Genomic DNA, 19,624 nt, shown 5'->3' on the forward strand with positions numbered 1-19,624 from the left:
ACAACATTTAGACATTTAGCATTGATTTTTGGAGACATTGCAAAGCAGAAAAATTTAAACTTTCTGCACTGCTGCAACTACAAAATATCCTCAAGAGTTCTGTAGAAAACCTCTTTCAGAAGCAACTCTTGAGTCCTGATGTTAATCTCATATACAGTAGGTGTTCTTTTGATACTTCAGATGCGCTGACTTCTTTTTAACTTAATGCAGGGCTTCTTGTTTTAATTAAAAAGCTAATTCTACTTCTTTAAAAAAAAAGCAAGTGGCCTATAGAGATAGCCACAAGCAAATTATAGAGTTTGTGCAAAAATAAACTCAATTCCAAACTTCAAACATGCAACAGGCTTGAAAATAAGGCAGAAAAAGATAGTAAGAATTGTTTTAAATGCAACAGTGAGGAATGCAAAAGAATCCGCAGCATCTTTTGACCTATTCATCGACTCAGCAGTGTAAATATGTGAAGGGAAACTAACCCTGCAATGGAGATGGCATGTAAAAGAGCACACACCACATACAGTACACCATTATCTCTTTATCCCTTACTTGCTGTCAGCTCTGTTCTAAATAAAAGATGCTATCAAATATTTATTTAGATGAAAAGGTTTAATAAACTATAAACTCAACCTGAGTTGACAATAGTCCTGAGTTTGGCATTTATAACTGGGTAAGACCATTCTGAATTCTAAAGGATTCATATATGTGACAACAACATTTGTAATGCACTGGAAATGTATTCATGCTTTTATTTAAAGTATTCGGAAGCACAGAGAAGCATTGATGATAGTTTGGGTTCACATGAAGATGCTTCCTGTGGTTTTCCATCAATACCCCAATGACTAATGAATGCAGGAAGGTCACATGAATTACTACTGATTTATAATGAATAGCTACCAAACAGGAGTCAATAAAGTATCTGGAGTGACACCAAAAAACAAAAAAAAAAAAAAACAGGAATGTCTACATGAATGATTGATTTTACAGGAAAAGAAGGCTCTTTGAAAATTTTTAACAACAATTAAAACGTTTCACTGAAGTAGCTGAAAGATTGACTTTAAGGACAAAACTGACTGTTTTCACAACAAATTAGTCACACACTTGATTAGCCAAAAACGAGCATTTAGGGGATTTAATGAGATAATTTTTTCTGACTGTGGTAAAGTCTAAGTGACTCATTAACTGATCAGAATAAGTGAATAAGAATCTAATTATTTTTGGTAAAACACAGCTATCTGGACATCTTCCAGGTGGCAGGTGTTGTAAAACAACACCTGCTCAAGGAAAAGCTAAGTGGTGACAGCAACTTTATAAACAAATTTGGCTCTTTTCAGTATAGGTTCTGCATTCAAATAGTTTGACACAGTGCTGACAGAACATAATATAGCCCAGGTTAGATCCAGTCAGAAAGACAGATGATATCTAGGCCAAAAACTACATTTTATTTAATATATTACCAGGGGCTAAAGAGGTAATATTTTGTAGCCATAAAGAACTCTAAGAAAGGTAACATTTTTATTTTTGTATGTGAGAGAAATCCGCATTTGGATGCAACATCTTCTGTTCCCTGTGGTGTTCAAATGATGTAGCACAGCTTTGAATTCTACAAATATGTAAATATTTTCCAGCGCATTCAGCATTTTTCTTTATAATTCTGTGCTTTGCTGGGTTTTATCATCAACTTATGAAAAGCATAGTGTTCATTGATTACTCATTCAGCTGCTATTTTTAAACTTCAGAGATAGAGAGGGATTTTTGTGCCACCAGGACTGAGACAAAAGAGCAGGATTATGGGTCTACTGATAAGCCTGTGAGGACAAAAGAGGCTTGTTCAGCCAGCTCAGAGTGAGAATGATCAAAACATGGTGCATGGAAACTGAATGTGTTCAATTCCAAGGTAGCTGATACCCTTGTGATAAGTGGATAAGGTACTGATTGTTGAAGGGCAGAAAAGGATAAAAAGATCAAATCTGAAGAACCAGAACCAGGAGCAGAAAAACACAGACCCTTAATGGACTAAGTGGTTCAGAAATGAAGAAATGAATGAATCTTCTATTAATAGTAAAAATAAAAAAAAATCTAAAACATTTTGAGGGCAAGCTTTTTTTTTTCTCAATCAAATGTCCACTGAATCAATTAAAGCTACTTAAACTTGTAGATTATAATTAGTTATTTAATTGCCTTTCTCTAACATTAAAGTCTATTAGGAATTTGGGTAATACTTATTAATCATGCATTCTTACATTACATTGAGCCACATTCATATATATATATATATTTGTATTTCATCCTAGAAAGATTTCATGATTTATGCACAGTGTGGGGGTGGTACCGCCATATTGCTTATCTCACATGCAGAGCTGCCATATGTTCTGTATACATTCTACCTTCTTGATTTCCCAACAGGCAGAGACTTAGGGGACGCTGCACAGGGAAGGACCCTCAGAAACAACCTTTTCCACAGACCATTGCAGTCTGCTGAGCCATAAAAGAAACACGTCTTTGTGGCATGACGTGCACCGCAGGCAGCAGAGTAACTATGAGATAAAGAAGAGAACAAAAGTCAGCGGAAATGAGGTCAAGCTGCCTGGTGGCATCGCTAGAGTAAATCCACAGCTTGAAAAATTAGATGAAAGTGAAAGAAAATACAAGCGTGAAAGGTTTTTACAAATGGACTGAAGCATTTTTAAATCTGAGAACCAAAGGAAAACATTTTCTTTAATAGGCTATTGTTCTCATATCTGTTCATTAAATACAAAGCTAATATGAGACACTCAGATTAGCACGAAGATCAAAAGAAAGCAGAGAGCATCCAGATTTTTAAAGTATGGACAAAACTAAATATAAAATATTAATGAGCTTTAAATGACTGGATGGTGTTGGAGGGGTTTTGTATTTTGTACATGGTCAGGGTATCGGTTTACCTGTCTCTACACTTTTCACTAAACTAGGCTAAGCTAAGCTAAACTGAACTTAGCTAAGCTAAGCAAAATGTCTAGAGGCTGTTGCTGTTGGACTGTTGCTTCAAACCTCATTGTTTTGGCCATTTACAATCAAGAATTAGACATGTTTTTAATAGTTTCAGCTCAGAAATATATTTGCTTTTAATTACACATACATATACTTATGGCTGCCTTGCTTGGACTGCTGTTTTCACTACTATGCTAATTTTGCTAGTCTGCTGCTTGGTCAGAAAAAGAAAGTTACATTCTGATGAAAGCAAATAAATGAACAGTTTTGCCTTACATCAAATTGTTAGCAAAAAAAGTGGTTTTATAATAAAGTGACAGTTTTCATGTCTTGAAATAAGTGCGTCCGATACGGATGGAATCTACAGTAGCAGTAACTAGACCTTTAATAAAGGTTTTTTTTTACAAATAAATGTTTGGTTTTGTTTTTTCTTTTTTCTTTTTCTTTTTTAATGCCACTTTGAGTGAGTTCATTCAGCTACAATAAAAGGAGGTAAAATTATGAGATTGGGAATGTTCTTTAGGTCAGGTACTACAACGTAGAAGAAAGGGAGCTTTGTGATGTAACATAGCCAATTTAAAATAAACCTGTTTTTTTGTCTTAATCTTATCAAGTACGTTTGGATCCTGAACCAAACAAGCAGTGGTTTAAACACACTGGATATGAAAGGCCTCAATTGTATGAAAATGATAAATATAATTGCAACAGTGGCATGTCACAATTTCAACTTAATTTCAATAAAATCTCATGCATTTTCTACTTTTGACCAATCAATACATATTTCTTTTATAGAAGTGGGTTGCAATGGAAGAAATAAGACTGAACTGAAGATAAAACTCATTAAAAAGCTCTCGAGGCAATGGGAAATGTAGTGCAGGCTTCTAATTATTTCCCATAACACATTACAAAGTCATGTGATCCACTGATATGATAGAAATAATTATAACAGGAACATAAGTAACAAGGACTTCATATGAGTCACGTTTAAATATGTTAAAAATAATAATAATTAAAAAAAGATTATTGCATACATAAAAAGAATGAGTCTTTACTGCCATAAATCTCATCATGCATGTTGGTATCTCCACTGTGCAGCTGTAACGATGTGTTAATGTGCACATATGACTCACTTGCATAATATTTCATGCTCCATTGAAGCATCAGTTTTAAAAGGTACACTCGACAAACTGAGGAATCATTAGTCATCAACTTGAGTCTTAAAATATTAGCTTAATGTCCAAAAACAACCTGTGGTTTTTAATCATACACAGAATGCTTTAGGTTGATTATTTACTAACCAATCACTTAATGTTCAGCTGCTCAACCAAATGCTTGAAGCAATATTGAATCAATAGAGATTAAAGCAGAGCAGCATACAACTCTGGGTTGGAAGGACTCCACTAATGGTAAGGGGGTTGTTTTATTTATGTAGAGTTGAATAAAAATTGACATGGGCCTTATTTTTTCAGTTTGGCAGTTTCATAAGCACAGGGTAGCCAAATGGATTTTTTTTAAGAAGAAAGCTCTGTGGTTTTTAAAGACTCCCTAGAGCTGTGTTCACCCAATTTGATTGAAGTTGATGACTAATTGTTTCCTTGCATGCTGTAGAGCCAGAGTGAAGTGGAAAATCACACTATGACACCAAATCCCCCTCTGTTTTCCCCACAGTGCTGCGAGGCTGAAGTCAAAGCATCCATCAACACTGGCAGCCTACATAACCACATCTCCACCTCCTGCTGCCAGAGACTGGGGTAAGTCACCCAGCAGTATAACCTGCACACATCACCACATTCACTATATATTACCTGCCGGCTTCTTAAACTTTATAGGCAGTTTACAAAGCTTACACAGACTAATCAGCTGATGAGTGGATGTACATTGCATTAAAAATGTAAAAAAAATGTGAGATTTTGGTTTTATTTTAAATTCATAGCAGCTCTATGGGTAACTGATGATCTGCAAAATTTGATGTACTGTGTCTCTTAATCCTGCATAATGAAATCCTAGCTGCTTTAACTTTTGATTGACATTTCATAAAAAGCTGTTTGTCAAAAGTGAAAACTACTTTTGGAAGGAAGTTACAGCAGCTGCTTAAAATGAAGATCTGAAAACTGAAGATAAAGTTTGTGTGACTGTGTCTCTGTGTGTTGTCAGACTGGTACCCAGTCAGGACGGTTCATCATGTGGCATGAGCAGCTCAGTGACAGATCTGCAGCTGCAGTTGGGCAAACAGATGGTCCAGTGTTCAGCCTATGTTAAAGGTGAGAACTCATTCTGTTCGTGCTGGATTACCACCCGTTCTCATGATGCAGCTCCAACAGACCAATCCTAGTCCAATGCAGCCCTCTTTTTATGTATGAGTTAACAAATGCACTACTATTTATAGCACCAAAATGCAGCATCTAAAAAGGAAAAGCACAAAACTTCCAATATTTTCAATAGTTAAGTGTAAAGAAACCCTAAAGTACTATTATAAAGCCACAATGTGAAAGCAATATGAATTTGTTAGGTCTCTAAATCACAAGAAAGTTACAGCAATTAAAAGACAAACAAACAAAAAACAACCAAAACAGGTAAATCAAACTGGAAGTGAAGCAGCATCCAACATAAAAGTTACTTTTACATGTAGCCCTTAAGTTAATGAGTTGTGTGGCTAAAGCTAGCTAAATACCGAGCAGTTTAACTACGAGACAGCTTATTTTCTGTCCAACTATTCCTGCCTGCAAATACATTAAAACTACCTGCTCCATGTGTCTACCTGATGCAACCCTCTGATACAACTTAAAAATATTAAGATTTGAATTTCTTGTGTGGCAAGTTTGCAGCTATGCTAGCTGCTGTGGGAGGCTGTTATTTGGCATGCTAACAGCAGCTAAGAAACGACAATCGATCTTATGCAAATGCAATATTTAATTTAATATGCAAACAAACTAACATCATTATAAAACATCACTATGGAACTCTAACTGAGATTTTTGTAAAGGCAACTACTTATGCCAGCAGTTTACCTTATAAACCAAAATAATGTAAATATGATCATTTTGATTCCATTTCAGGGTCTTAGGAGGCAGAGCTTGTTTTAGATAGAAGATTGAGTTATTGGCTTCAAAAAAAGGACAAAAATCATGTCAACTACTCTAATGGAGTCCCAGAATAATAATGATGATGGGGGGGGGGGGGGATGATTAGCATAATAGGTTTTTTAAAGGGTTAGATTAATTAATCTTAAGTTTGAAAGACATTTATTATTCATAACTTACTGAAGCTAAAATGACTTATTTAAGATAAATTTGCTTGAAATCATCTTTATAATTTTTTCTTTGCCAGCCTTCCAAGCAAATGTTTGGATATTTTGCTTTGCTGAATAACCAAAGTAAAATGTGAGATTAGTATTAAAGTGATTTTTTTTAATTATTTCACTAAAAATAATGTATAATAAGACATCAAATTATTTTTGTAGCAAAAAATTCACTTCCCTTGTAAGGACAGGTCTGTTTGTTTCTCAGTCCTTTGTTCTGCTTTCAGATTCATTTATTTATCTTGCCTCCTGTGCAGATGAGAATATTAGCTAATCCATGGTTATTACAGCAAATTAAATGAAAACATTTTACACTCAAACATTTAAGAACAAAATATGTCTTTACTACCTTAAAAAATATCAAATGAACAGTTGAGAATAACAAAATATTTTATAGAATATATAATATATAGAATATTATTGATCTGTTTGCTGGTGAATAATGACTAACTCAGCCCAACATTCAGACTAATTAACATTAGCTTCTCGCTTTGCCATGACAAAACTTTACACCCACCTTCACAAGTTCATATGCCTACAGCTCACATTCTCACAGAGAGGAATATTTTTGCATTACTGATGGTTTAACTCCAAGCTAATTTATGCATGCTCAGATGAGAGTGTTAATGAATGAGTTAAGAGTTACTTTCTCAATGCAATTCTAACATTCGATTCATTTCTGTCCATTTCCCTCTCCTCTTATCTTTTTCTTTTTCTGCTTTCAGAGGATGAGGCGTTTGAGCTGTGCTTGGGTCTGCAGACTCTGCTTGAACTTAAAGTAAGGACCTCATTTGCTTTGCTAATATTTTGTGAGCCTTTCTGTGCACTTTTGGGTGTGTGTGTGTGAGCCAAATATCATGAAATGGTTCCCATATAGAAGCAAATGTGGAAAGAAATAGGCATATTTCAACAAAAGTGAACATTCTAGGGGGTAATATGGAGTCACAGTTTCAAATTCTTGGTTTTTATCTGTGGGAAAAAAGAAGGATGGGGTTATTTAAAATCTTTCAGCTTCCCACTGTGCAGCTCAAACCAAGATAAAATAAAATAAATTCAGGACACTCTGTGATGTCTAACTTATATATGTGCACATTTGAAGAAATGATATTCAAAGCCATCTTGCAATTTAAAGGCAGTGCTCGTCTTTTATTTATTGCTATGTCTCAATATCAAGTGTAAAATCTAATTAGAGGAGAACTTTAGGGTGTGAAAGTAACATTATCTGTAATTCTGTAAATCAACCCTTGAGGACTTTGTGTGGTAAGATGATATTAGCTGAAGCCTTTCTATGGCAATTTTTGTTTTACACAAATATAATTAATTATGATTACAGACATATGATAACAGGTTCAAATAAAATATTGTTTGTAAAAATAACATAGCCCACTTACTGCATTCAGAATGCTGCTACCAGCTGTAGCAAGCGGCTACTCCTTTGGAAAATAAAAGGATCACAGACAGGAACTATTATTTAATAATAAATAAATTTAATATTATTTAACTATTTTAGGAACTATTATTTAATATTAAATAAATTTAATATTATTAGTAGCTTAAGTGGGAAGTTGCACCGTAGAATAAATTTTCATTACAGAGCTGACTCTACCTTCCACAGTTTGTAAAGGAAAATGCCATCTGCTGGGGCATCTTTTTAAGATGCAGTGCACCGATGAAGTCTGATTAAATTAAACCTTGTGTTAACCAGGTGACTGGGGTGTAACCTTGATTTCCTAATAAAACTAATAATTATAATAAAAATACAGTTGTATTATATTTAAATTATCATACACCACATACAGCAAGTGAATGCGGGAGTCACAGGTAACTTGGTCATTTATGGGGTGATATTTTTGAAGTTGAGAGAGTGGATCTGACAAGCATATATTATTATATTTTAATAAACTAAACACCAGAAACTGTCACAAAAGCTGATTTTGTTCAAACATGTCAAAACTGAAATGTGCCTAAGAATACTCCCAAGGGTTCCTATGATTTGTTCTTAGCTAAGACTGTTAAATTCTAATGATTTACAAGCCTGAAGAGGAAAAACAATCCAGCATTTCATGACTTTCTGTTCCAAAATATATATTCATATCCTATCCACACCCCTCATATTAGTCTCCTGAACTCAGGCAGCCAACCTGTATGAATTATTCAGTGCACTAATTCTGTCTCACCATGTGAATCCTTTTTAGTGTTGCTTGGATCTAGGCAGTCGTGCTCTAAAGCTGCAGGGCTGTGACCAGGACCTTCCCTTCCTCAACACTTCAACTGACAGCCAGTGCCAACATGACACCAACGAGAACCTGTGAGCCTGTCTCGACAGCAGCAACCACTTCTTCTAAGCTCTGCTGGTTGCATCGGTGTGGACCAATGCTGTTTGTGTCTGGACTCTTCAATCACAGTGTTCCTCACTGCCAGAACGTGGACAAGCATTTGCCTCCGTTGTTCTCGAGTTTACATCGTTGTGTTTGCAGAATTAAAACATTTGCCACGATTTTCTCTTATACTAGTTTAGTTTACAGAGCAAAGTTTAATCTCTTTAAAGTCTGATCATTATTAATTATTATGCTGTAAATTCAAATCTAATCTTTTGTTGTGCTGCTTTGGTACACTGATTCTCCCTGAAAGAGCCTCAAGTATAATTTAAGGTGACCTTAAGTGAACAATTTAGTGATTTGACTGTGCAAAACCAACCTATTATCAATTAAACAAAGAAATGCTAATTGCAAACATAAACCACTTCAGTTGAGTTAATGTTAATGAATGGGTTTATATTTAAGAACCTACCACTCATAGAAAATCTGCCTACAGCACCATTTAGACTTAATACTTTACATGCTGGTTAGCATCCCGTCTCTACCAACAAAGCAGATCTGGGTTGTAATTCTTTAATTCTATAATTCTTTGCAAGATTGTGCACCATATTATAACAGCTTAATCATTAATCCTATACTGATTACTGTATGGGATAACTGAAATGTGCAATCACTGAAACAGTCAATCTAAAAATTGCATCTATAGAAATGAAATTTGCCAAGCTGATAAACAGTCAAATAAGCACATGTAGCCTGATATTCAGTTTCCAGATTGGAAAAACCAGAGGTTCCCAACCATTTTTTTTTATCTAACGGGTCCCCATGAATTTATCTGATGAGTTTAAGTACTCTATCATCTTCAACTTTCATGTAACCTAAACACATTTTACAACCGAAGCAGTAGATTGCAGTAGGACTCTCAAAAGCTGGACATATCAGCCACTGTCTTTTTAAGTTAAATGCTAATTTTTCAGTCCAACTATTTATCCCCTCTGGCTTATTGTTTCAACAGTTTAGTCACGGTAGCCATTTTCCTTATTATTTTTATGTGTTCGATCATTTTTAAGTGACACTCTGCAAACTATTTTTCCATCATGTTTTAGCAATTTGTTTAATAAGTTACAGTCTTAGAAATGGTTATTAACTACTTCAAAAACAGATGTTTAAAAAAAACACACAATATATTCCATTTAGCTGACTTGAAGAGATATATTTATCTCTACATTTGCTAGTTATGTAGCATTAGCTATCATATTTATCTATTCCAACATGCAGCTTTTAACTTTAACATTTTAACCATTTTTTAACTTTTTTTTTTTATCAGTTTTTGTGATTTATCATTAACTTCAAACTTACAATTTCAACTGTCCATTGCTTTTAGAACAACTTAAACAGTTTGTTTAGCTAACAAGTTAGCTAACGCTAGCATCAGTTTATGCTTAATACTTTTATCTGTCAGTTTCATGGGGTTGTGTACCTTGGTTCATTGAGCAACCATCAATTGTGTCCATTCATTTCAGTCATCTATTTCAACTGTTTAGTCATTATTCTTATTGTTCTGTAGGGGGAAAAGTAGTCCAAATATGACTTTTTCTTTTGTTCTTCCACAAAAAACATTTTGAGAAAAGCTTGGATTCATTAAATTTAGCTTAATTGTTTTAATGCTTAGAGCTTCTAACTAGCTTGCTGACATAATTTATTATTTAAACAGTGAATTTCTTTTAAACAAAATGCCATTTCTACTTTCTCAAATGAGCATGGCTGTTCTCTGATCTTTCCATGTACCCCCTCCACCCTTGGTTGGGAATCACTGGCTTAAACATTCTGCAGGAACATAATTATGTGAGTTTTGGAAGTGCTGTTTGGTTTATTTTGTCATCTTAAGGCAGAGTCGGTATTTGCTAGCAGTAACCCTATACATAAAAGATAATTATGCGGGTCTTCTCGGCATCATCAGCAATGTGAAAACTATCTGTTTTCTCCCAACTCATATTATTCCCATGCTTGGTCAGGAGTTCGCTGCATCTGTTCTGAATGCTGAAAGTAGCTGTGTGTCACTTCTGGAAGTGAAGGGTTTCTTAAGCTGGTAATTTCACAGTCTCAGGATGTTTTAACATAACTTGAAAAATCTTAGCTAAGCTTTCTGAGATAAAATATATGTTACTGTGTTTATCTTCAGAAATAACAATGACATTTGACCTTTGAAATGATGAGCCCTAGTTTTGTATTTTATTATATTCTATACTTTCAGTACAGCATAACAAAGGAAATAAACTTAAATTTGGAAACAAAAGGATCTAAAAAACAAACAAAAAACATCTGTCTTGATGCTAATCTCAAATTTAAATACCATGCATGGGAGTCTGACATCAATCCCCTTCTTCCTCTCTGACCACTTTTCTCTCAACAAGAGAGAGTGGGTCCCTGTGCGTCTGAAAGAAACATTAAAGGGGATAACTCATGCATTAAAAGCCGATGCGAAGGATTCTCGACCAAATGCCATTAATAAGAGTCAAATCACTTCAAAAGTAATTCTGAAAAGTGTTTTTGAAAGAAAAAAAGTTTGTTCCAGTATGTTGAGGAGGTCTCCAAGTTTTGAAGTCATGTAAAATTAAGTGCGAATCAGGCTACCTCTTTAAGAGAATAAGATAGATTCTTATCCTGAATTATGTAAAGATATTTAGTTTTTTAAAGCCCCTTCTCTTTTTCTTTCCCTATCAAAAGATTGATGTGGTTTCGTTTTTTGAGAGCACACTTTACAGCCTGTCACAGTGGCCTAGATTGATTGATGGTAGTTTTCTATAAATCCCCTCTACAAGAATTTAAATAGACTTCTAGCCAGCCAGATAAATATGTCTGAGTCAGACTCCGAAGCAACAAAAATATCAAAACATTCCATCTGCATGATTTTGTAAATTTCTGCCTTCGTATAAGTCTGCATGTAGTGTACTAGTCAGATAATGTTATGTTGAAAGTCTAATGGGCCTGGATGGTGTGTGTTCTTGTGTGCATGTGTGTTACAGGCCAAAACAGGGTTTTCTGCCCTGTACTGGCTCCTGGTTCACATGGGAAAAAGTGGAATAGTTCCCATCTTTGTCAACCAAGTTTTGAACAGAACAAGCTGCCAAAAGCAGACCCCAGCTGCCTTCCCTCTCTGCCTCTTTCAGGAGATTTTAATCACTTTAATTCAGTGCCAAGACCTCCTCTAGCTCGTCTGCATTCAGAGGTTCGGTCTTCTTTATGTATTTAACCATTTTAGCTAATGTTGAGAACTTCAACAGCTCATCTTTGCCGCTTGATCATCACTAGAAACATGGGAGGGGGGCAAAAGGATCAAGAAAAGCTTACTGAAGGCCATCAAACTTTGCTGTAAGAACACCTGAGCCATGTCACGCTTTTGACTGTGCTTTACACTATCCATATAACTAATTCTTGGTGGTCAGCCAAGCTTAGACTGCCGATGTTTGTTTCTCTTTGATGTATAGTGACCTTCCTATGCCATGTGAAAGGAATTGATGTATGAAAGAAATTTATTTTTGGTGTTTTTCTTCTTCTAGACAGTATTTTCTCTGCCTAATAAAATATGTATTCTGGCTAGCTCTGATTGTTTTATTTGTCAAATACAGAATGAGAGACAGGGCAGAGGAATGACAGGTCTATTCAGAGACAGAGTACAATGAGTTGCATGAATTGACTATCGGGTAAAGGGTATCTCTAAACTCACAGTATCTGTAAAAAATATTAGTAAGCTCTACAAACACAGAGAACCTGTGGATTCCCAAAGCAAAAACATCCTGTGCCCTTAATTGGCACATCCTTCTATATAAAGAACAGAGAAGGCCAATGTTCCCACAGCACCAGGGGGTTGAGTAATTTGACCATTGAAGGGCCTTGTCCTGATTTTTCCATGACATAAAGGCAACATGTTGCATGTCAAGTCTGTCTAAACAATTTTCAAAGTATGAGATTCCTACTTTTTAGTTCGTTTGGTCTTTTGGGGTAATGTAGAAGTAAAAAGAGGTTAAAGAAGCCAAAACCTACGATTTGTTTTCCATCCTAACCAATAAAAGTCATCAATTTTAGCTTAAAGTTTTACTTGTGTTTAATCAGTTGCTCTTTGGTCAGTTTTCAAAATTAAGAAAGAAGTTGTAAGGTTTAGTTAATGAAATCTAATCTCTTAGGGCATTAAAACAACTTAAAATAAAATCTAATTATGTGACCTGGCTTAAAGCCAACTGTGATAGCATCATATACATACTGCAAAAATCTTCCTCCCTGGCTTATGAAGTGAGTCCCAACCCATCTGCTAAATGAATACTTGTTTATTTATTTATCTGTATTCCTCTATTTTTATATTATACTAGGCAGTGGTAGCCTCGAGAGGGAGACTTAGGCTGGAGGTTCAGTTCAAGTCCCTGATCCTTCAAATACTAGAGGGATGCTTTTTGTGTCTGTGTTTGTGTCATGTTTTCCATATGACCAGGCCAGAATATCTGATCTGGAAACAATTTTTCAAAGATTACAGGTTTATTAACCTTTAACTCAGGCAATAACTCATGTTTTTGATTAAAAGAATTACTGTGGCCTAATTTAATATGGAAAAATCCTCACTGACTTGAAAAAAAAAAAAAAAAAAATTAAGTAAATCTGAAGTTTTTGTTTGATATATCACCCTACGGGGATTCAAACTTACATGGATAAGTTGTGTCACATGCTGCCTTTATCCAAATTAGGTGTAATTTTTTTAACAAATAGATTTAGGAGTGGTGTCGTTTTTACACCTAACATTTTTAACTTTACCCTAAATATTTTGTGTGTCACTTCACCGCATAAAATCAGTGGCATATACAGGAAATTTATAGTGGGGAAAAAAATAAGACAGATGTTAGTGCAGGGTGGCTAACAGATATTAGTAACTATATGTCCAGCAGGCTTGCTGTTATTAGAATCGATGTGCAAAAATACAGGATTCTTGGGTGCCTGGAAACCCTTAAATGAGAGCTTTGAGGTTACTCTATTGTCGAAAACAAAACTCTTTTTACAGCTTTATCTTTTGCATAATTTCTAAGAGCAACAATCACAGCTTTAATAATCTTTTAATATTGTACTATAAACATGAAAACACTGCAGTCAAGAAATCTGTGGCATTTAAATGCACTCTCACTGTATTTTTGATGAATATAAAAAATAAGATATGAACTTTAAAAAAACTAATTGGTATTGCAAACACAAAGTACATCATCTCACAAAAATCACCACTGGATAAAATTACAGAAACACATTTGAATGCATAGATAACAAGTAAAAACATAACAAGTATCTTATAAGTGGTCCCCAACGCCCACTATCCTGCAGGTCTTAAATGTTTTCCTGCTGCAACACACCTAATTCAAATTAAACGGTTCTCTGACAAGTTCTGCACAAGTCTGCTAATGAACTATTAATTTGAATCAGGTGTGTTGCAGCAGGGCGACATCTAAGATCTGCAGGATAGTGAGCCTTAAGGACCAGGGCTGGGCACTTCTTTTATAAACAGTCATATTTAAAGATTTAACTTTTGGACTCTGGGATATTTGAACTGAATTTCTTGTATTTTGTACAGAACCAACAAATGCACACTGCTGTCACCCAATTTAAGCTTTGTGACAATGTAAGCTGCCTAATTTGAAGAGACTCAAATATCCAAAATATCAGTTATTCCAGATGCCAAAAACCCGGAAATAAACTTGGTGTACCAAACCTAACGCAAACATAAGGTAACCCAAAGGTTACCTGCTTAAAAAATGTTAATCAAAATCAGTAACCATAAAGAAATGTATCCATGATTATTACTTTTTATTTTAGACGAGCACATCTGAGTTATGGCCCTATGATAGACTAGCACTAACACACTTAGAGTGTACCCTGCATCTCGCCTGATAGCAGCTGGGATAGGCTGAATTAGACTATGCTGGTATAGAAAATGAATGCGTGGATCTGTATTATACCGGTACATTTACAGTTTGATAAGTTGTATCTTCCCAAAATTTAAACGGCATTTCATCAGAGCTGCCAGGTGGTGCTTTAATCCGGTTATGCTTGATGTGTCAGCCAGGGAACACGGCAAAAGAAATTACAAGAACACAAAATTACAACAAATCTAGTTAGAAAAGAGCCCCCTCAATTCACCCACTCGCTTGTTTTGAGCCACTTTGCACACCACATCCTGTTAACACTTCTGGTAAGAAATTTCCATCAGTCAAATGTTCTTACACAGCACACAATGCTGTTTCACATTTCTGTTTTCACAGGTCTTTTTAGACTACTGTAGAGCAGAGGCTTTGTCTTAAAACCACAGTTTGTCTTGTGATGAAGTGAAGCAGGAAAGAATAAATGTTGACCTCATGTCTGAAGTTTTATCAATCTGCCTGCAGTAGAATTGCTGCATAAAGCAATGCTTCATCCTGTTATTCAGAATGCATTGTTATCATTAGAGGGCAGAGTTGACAATAAATTTCAGCAAAGAGAACAGGCTGAGCTTCACCAGAGAATGACTAATATAAATCTTCACCCAGAGGACTGAAAGCACACTCATAACTTCATAGTGCTACAGACTGATCTCCCCACGCTCCCACAATCCACGAGGAATGAGTTCTCTGAGGATGTAGAGTTAATGTGCAAAACCTTAAAGAATCCTTCACGGTATCTATGGCGATGGGGGTTTGTGGAGGCATTGCTGGTGGGGTCCCAAAATGTTTTGTTGATTAGACAATTTTTTTCTAAATAGAAATTTTTAAATATCTTTTCGCATAAATTTAAATACACATGATGTGATCTTTCAGTCACAATTGTGACACACCGTGAGTATTTCAAGCTGGGCACCCATTCACTCACAGTACAAGACCAGCCTAGACCGTATGGGGGTATTTTTCTATCTTTAATCAAGAGCATAATTGTTTTCTTTGAGAGCAAAATTTCTGGTTTTCACGCTCAAATATCATCCTGCTCTCTCTCAAAACTCTGCTCTCACACTCAGAAAGTCCCTCTTGCTTTCAAATATATCGTTCTTCCTTTCAAAACTCTGCGCTCAGACTTGGTCTCTTTCCCTCACACTCAGACACATTCTCTGCTCTCTCAAAACTTCTGCTCTTGGATATTTTTTCATCTCTCTTGGGTTGCTGAAAGAGCTGTCTGTCAAACCTCCTCCAGCCAATCGAATATGAGATAATTCGAGCAAATCGTCCCCACCTTCTTCAGGGTGCGCTTGTTTTACTTGACACAGTGACTCCACACTCTTAGCCCAGATTTTGTTTGAACATAAACTTTTTAGTAGTGACTAATTATCATTTTATGTTTTATATAACAGTGTCTCATTAATAAAACAAATAAGTTGTTTCTAATAGTTTTCTACATCTCAACATCTTACGTTTCTGTCAGAGTCGACAGGGTTTTAACAGTTTAAACACTGTGGGAAATCTACACTAAACTAAGCTTCTCTATTCACAAAACCACCAAACAAAGCACATGCTCATAACCAAAGCTCTCAGACCAAGGGCAGACTGTCTGTGCAAACAGTTGCCAAAGAATACACAGCTGCTGATGGCTTTCATTTCCTCATCAGGTGGCTGTAGGGATGATGATTGGCCTGGCAATTATCCAAACAGCTTGATGAAGGCAGAGGTGTGGTGTAAGCATGACCAGTCTCAGATGGGTGAGACACACAGGCATTTCCATCCAAAATGAGAGGGCAATTAGTGAAATACTGTAACATTTACTTCATTTAGTATTTTAGGATATGTTAATATGAAAAATGCTCTTAACAAGACACCGATGACAAGCGGGAAATGTTCAGTCATGGTGTTTGCTGCTTGTTTCATTATATTTCATATGTTGTCTTGCATATAAAATACATATAATTAACAACAAGCAACAGACATGAGCAGGTTTAAATCCAGCAACAATCTGGAATATTTTCAGGTGTACTATTACATGCACTGGCCATACGTACAGCATTGATGGCAGTCATGCACTGACCTCTTTATTAGGTATATGTATTTATCAGCTTGTTAACACAAACAGGCATGTAGACATGGTCAAGACAACTTGCTGAATTTCTAACTGAGCAAGAGAATGAAAAAGAAAGGGGATTTACACTGACTGAATGTGGCATAGTTGTTGAGGCCGGCAGTTATTTGACCTCTGACATCCTTGTTAATGGGTGGAAGAAATTATTAACCTATTATTGTAACTTCTGAGTTAGCGCAGAGTACGTAGTTAGCCTTTAGCTTTTTCTATAATGCTCAGTAGTGGCTTTGCAGAGACACTGAAGGCATACACAGTGGTTCTATATTATCTCTTTCTTAAATTCAAATGCTATACATATGATAGTTAGATTATAGCTGGTATTCATGGTAACACATTTAATTTCTAATTGCTATCAGAAAGATGTCTAAAAAGTATATTTTAAAAATGCAAGGATGAGATTAGGTTGAAAAAGGTCTTTAAACTTTCATTCCTGTCCAGTCCCCCCATTCTTTTGGTATTTGTTATGTCATTGTCTTTTAAATATCCTCAAATTTAAGCATTAATTTTAAAATTTTTATGATTCATTTTATAATTTCCTTTATGGATAAATAAAGCTTTTTTTTAAAATTTAATTTCAGTTTATCAAACAAACTGAATTTTCTCAGCTAGAAAGAAAAAAAAAACATTTAAAAGCTGCATATAAATGCAACTTTTAGAGTTTCTGCTCTACTGCACATGATTAGAGGAAGTGGAAGGTTAGTGTGGGTAGATGTACTTTGCCTTTATCACAGACCTTTGATATAAGTTGAGAGTACGCTCCTCCATGCAGACCCCCTTCACAGCCTGCTCACTCCCACACCAACAAGTCTGTCACAGAGGAAATGTACTTTGCTCATCACCACAAACGGCTTTCAGTATCTTTCTTTTCTTCATCTCTATCAATCGCCTCCCTCTTTGCAGCATTTTCTGCCATCTGCTGATGAGATTTAAACACACACAGAGCATTCCTGCAGGGCCCAGTAACACAATGATCCACAACACTGAACCCCACGGTGTGGATTCCATGAGGGGGGATATTGATCAGAATAGGTCCTCTGTGGTGAGGCAGTGTGTTATGGAACAGGCAACTCAAATAAGCGATAAACCCTCCAGAGATTATTTCAAACAAGACTAATAGGAACATTTAAGCTCCGGGTTATGGTGAATCATCCAAAAAATTTGCATGCAAATGAAAAGATTTTCATTGTTTAGGCTGAAGGAAGTGGGAGAAAACCATAACTAATGTGGCATTCAGGTCAGGGTTTCAATAATCACTGTATGGTTTTCTGATGTGTCTGTTTGATTTTTCTAAAAGCCCCTGTGTATTTAAAAAAAAAATAAAAGAAACAGAAAGGCCACAAAAAGCTAAAATCTGTGCTCAAGGTAACTGAATGGAAATTAAAAGGTTGATCAGCTAGATGGTGCACTGATGAGAATATTTGGATGTTGTACAATTTTTGTGATGATGAACATTCAGCATTTAAATGACTTTATTTCGACAGAACAGTGGGGTTTATATAAATCTGCATGATTTGTTCAGTAAATTTACATAATTTGTTCAGTTTGAATTAATGACTAGGATTTTCTTTTTCCCTTGATTTGAGTCACTGCCAGACATGAGATACTCACATTGAAACACTTTGGTTTTGGTCAGGGTTACACAGGAAACTTAATTTTTAGCAGTGAATGTTTTGCTAAAAGTCTTAGCAATAGGCACAACAGAGATCTTCAGAGTCCCGCGTCTGCTTCACCACTGCTGGGTAAAGTGAATGGTGTGTCCGAAGCTAGCTGTAGCTTCAGCCAGGAGGAATCACACCGCCTCTGCCTCCCGACCCCGGTTTGGAGGCGGAAGCAGGAAAACTTTACAGCTGTTTCTGTCGCAGCTGTTTCACTGATTATGGAGGCAACAGACTAGAGCAGCACGGTTACTAAACAGCCAAAGAAATGTTGCTTCAGGAGCAAAAATAAATAATAAAAAAAAAAAACTGATGGAAAGATGAGGAAAATAACTGGTTTTGTATGATTGTATAAATTGTATAAATATTTCCAAAGCAAAAAACTTAGTGATAGCATTGCACTGTAACTAAAATGTTTGCGTGATTGTAAGTTTATCATTGAGTATTAGATAATTTTGGTAGTATTACAATTGCATTAAGAGCCCTTTTGTGCCCCTGTCAATCATGGGCCCCTAGAATCCTGCTCCTTTATCCCCCTTTTCAGTGCCCCAGTGTGAAAGAAGATGTAAACATTAGATGCGAGTACATGAACTAGATACCTTAAAATAGTTTACCTGTGTGATATCATAGATTCCTTATGTGTTATCCAAAACAGATTTAAAATGGTGCTTGAGACAAGATGAAAGCTTGGAAGCCAATATAGTCAAAGTTTGTGGATGGGTCAAAACATTTGGGATTACAACCCTTCACCATAAATCCTGCGTTGTTTCTTTTTTTGTAAGTGTGCAAATGTATGTTTGTTGTAAAGCAAACCCTGAGTATTTTACTAGTCTGTGTTATCGTCATCAGATTGCTGGGACATCCTGGTAAATCAAGTAAAGCCCATTTTCATGTTGTATGAAATCTTGGATCAGAAAAAAAAGAAAAAAATGAGCTAAAGCTTTTTTTTTTTTTTTTTATCACCCAATTAACTTAAATTTTCCCATAAAATAATAGAATCTTTTTAAAATGGACTCTGATTTACAAACCTTTAATGAAATGATTACTGCAAACTCTAGCATGCTTTTGACACAGATCCCAACAAAAGGTTTGCAAGCCACTTTTCTTGATCTTAGTAAAATCCAATATGGCTGTTGAAACAAACAAAATAAACATTGTCTCAGTATCAGGAACTTCCATGGTTTTGCACACAAGAACGTTGCAGAAACTAAGGATATAACAAGAACTGAGCTCTGCTAGATTCAAGAAATTTAACAGTTTTATGAATGGGCTTCATAGTTTTATTTGGAAACGCACCTTTAATTTTGACCCACTAGTGGAGGCAG

At 35.6% G+C, this 19,624-nt stretch overlaps 2 protein-coding genes across 2 annotated transcripts in view; one reads left to right on the plus strand and one right to left on the minus strand.

The window, feature by feature from the left end:
• The window catches only part of nrip2 (nuclear receptor interacting protein 2), a 32,543-nt gene extending 22,063 nt beyond the window's left edge, over positions 1-10,480 (plus strand). Inside the window, exons 3-6 of the mRNA XM_041977767.1 lie at positions 4,633-4,715; positions 5,119-5,225; positions 6,988-7,040; positions 8,458-10,480. Coding sequence (XP_041833701.1) covers positions 4,633-4,715; positions 5,119-5,225; positions 6,988-7,040; positions 8,458-8,574 — 360 coding nt within the window. The 3' untranslated portion in view covers positions 8,575-10,480. The remainder of the gene's footprint in view (positions 1-4,632; positions 4,716-5,118; positions 5,226-6,987; positions 7,041-8,457) is intronic.
• itfg2 (integrin alpha FG-GAP repeat containing 2) overlaps positions 1-19,624 on the minus strand; it is a 79,478-nt gene that overhangs the window by 39,618 nt on the left and 20,236 nt on the right. The window lies entirely within an intron of this gene.

Source organism: Melanotaenia boesemani, chromosome 23 (assembly GCF_017639745.1).
Source record: "Melanotaenia boesemani isolate fMelBoe1 chromosome 23, fMelBoe1.pri, whole genome shotgun sequence".
Classification (NCBI taxonomy): Eukaryota; Metazoa; Chordata; class Actinopteri; order Atheriniformes; family Melanotaeniidae; genus Melanotaenia; species Melanotaenia boesemani.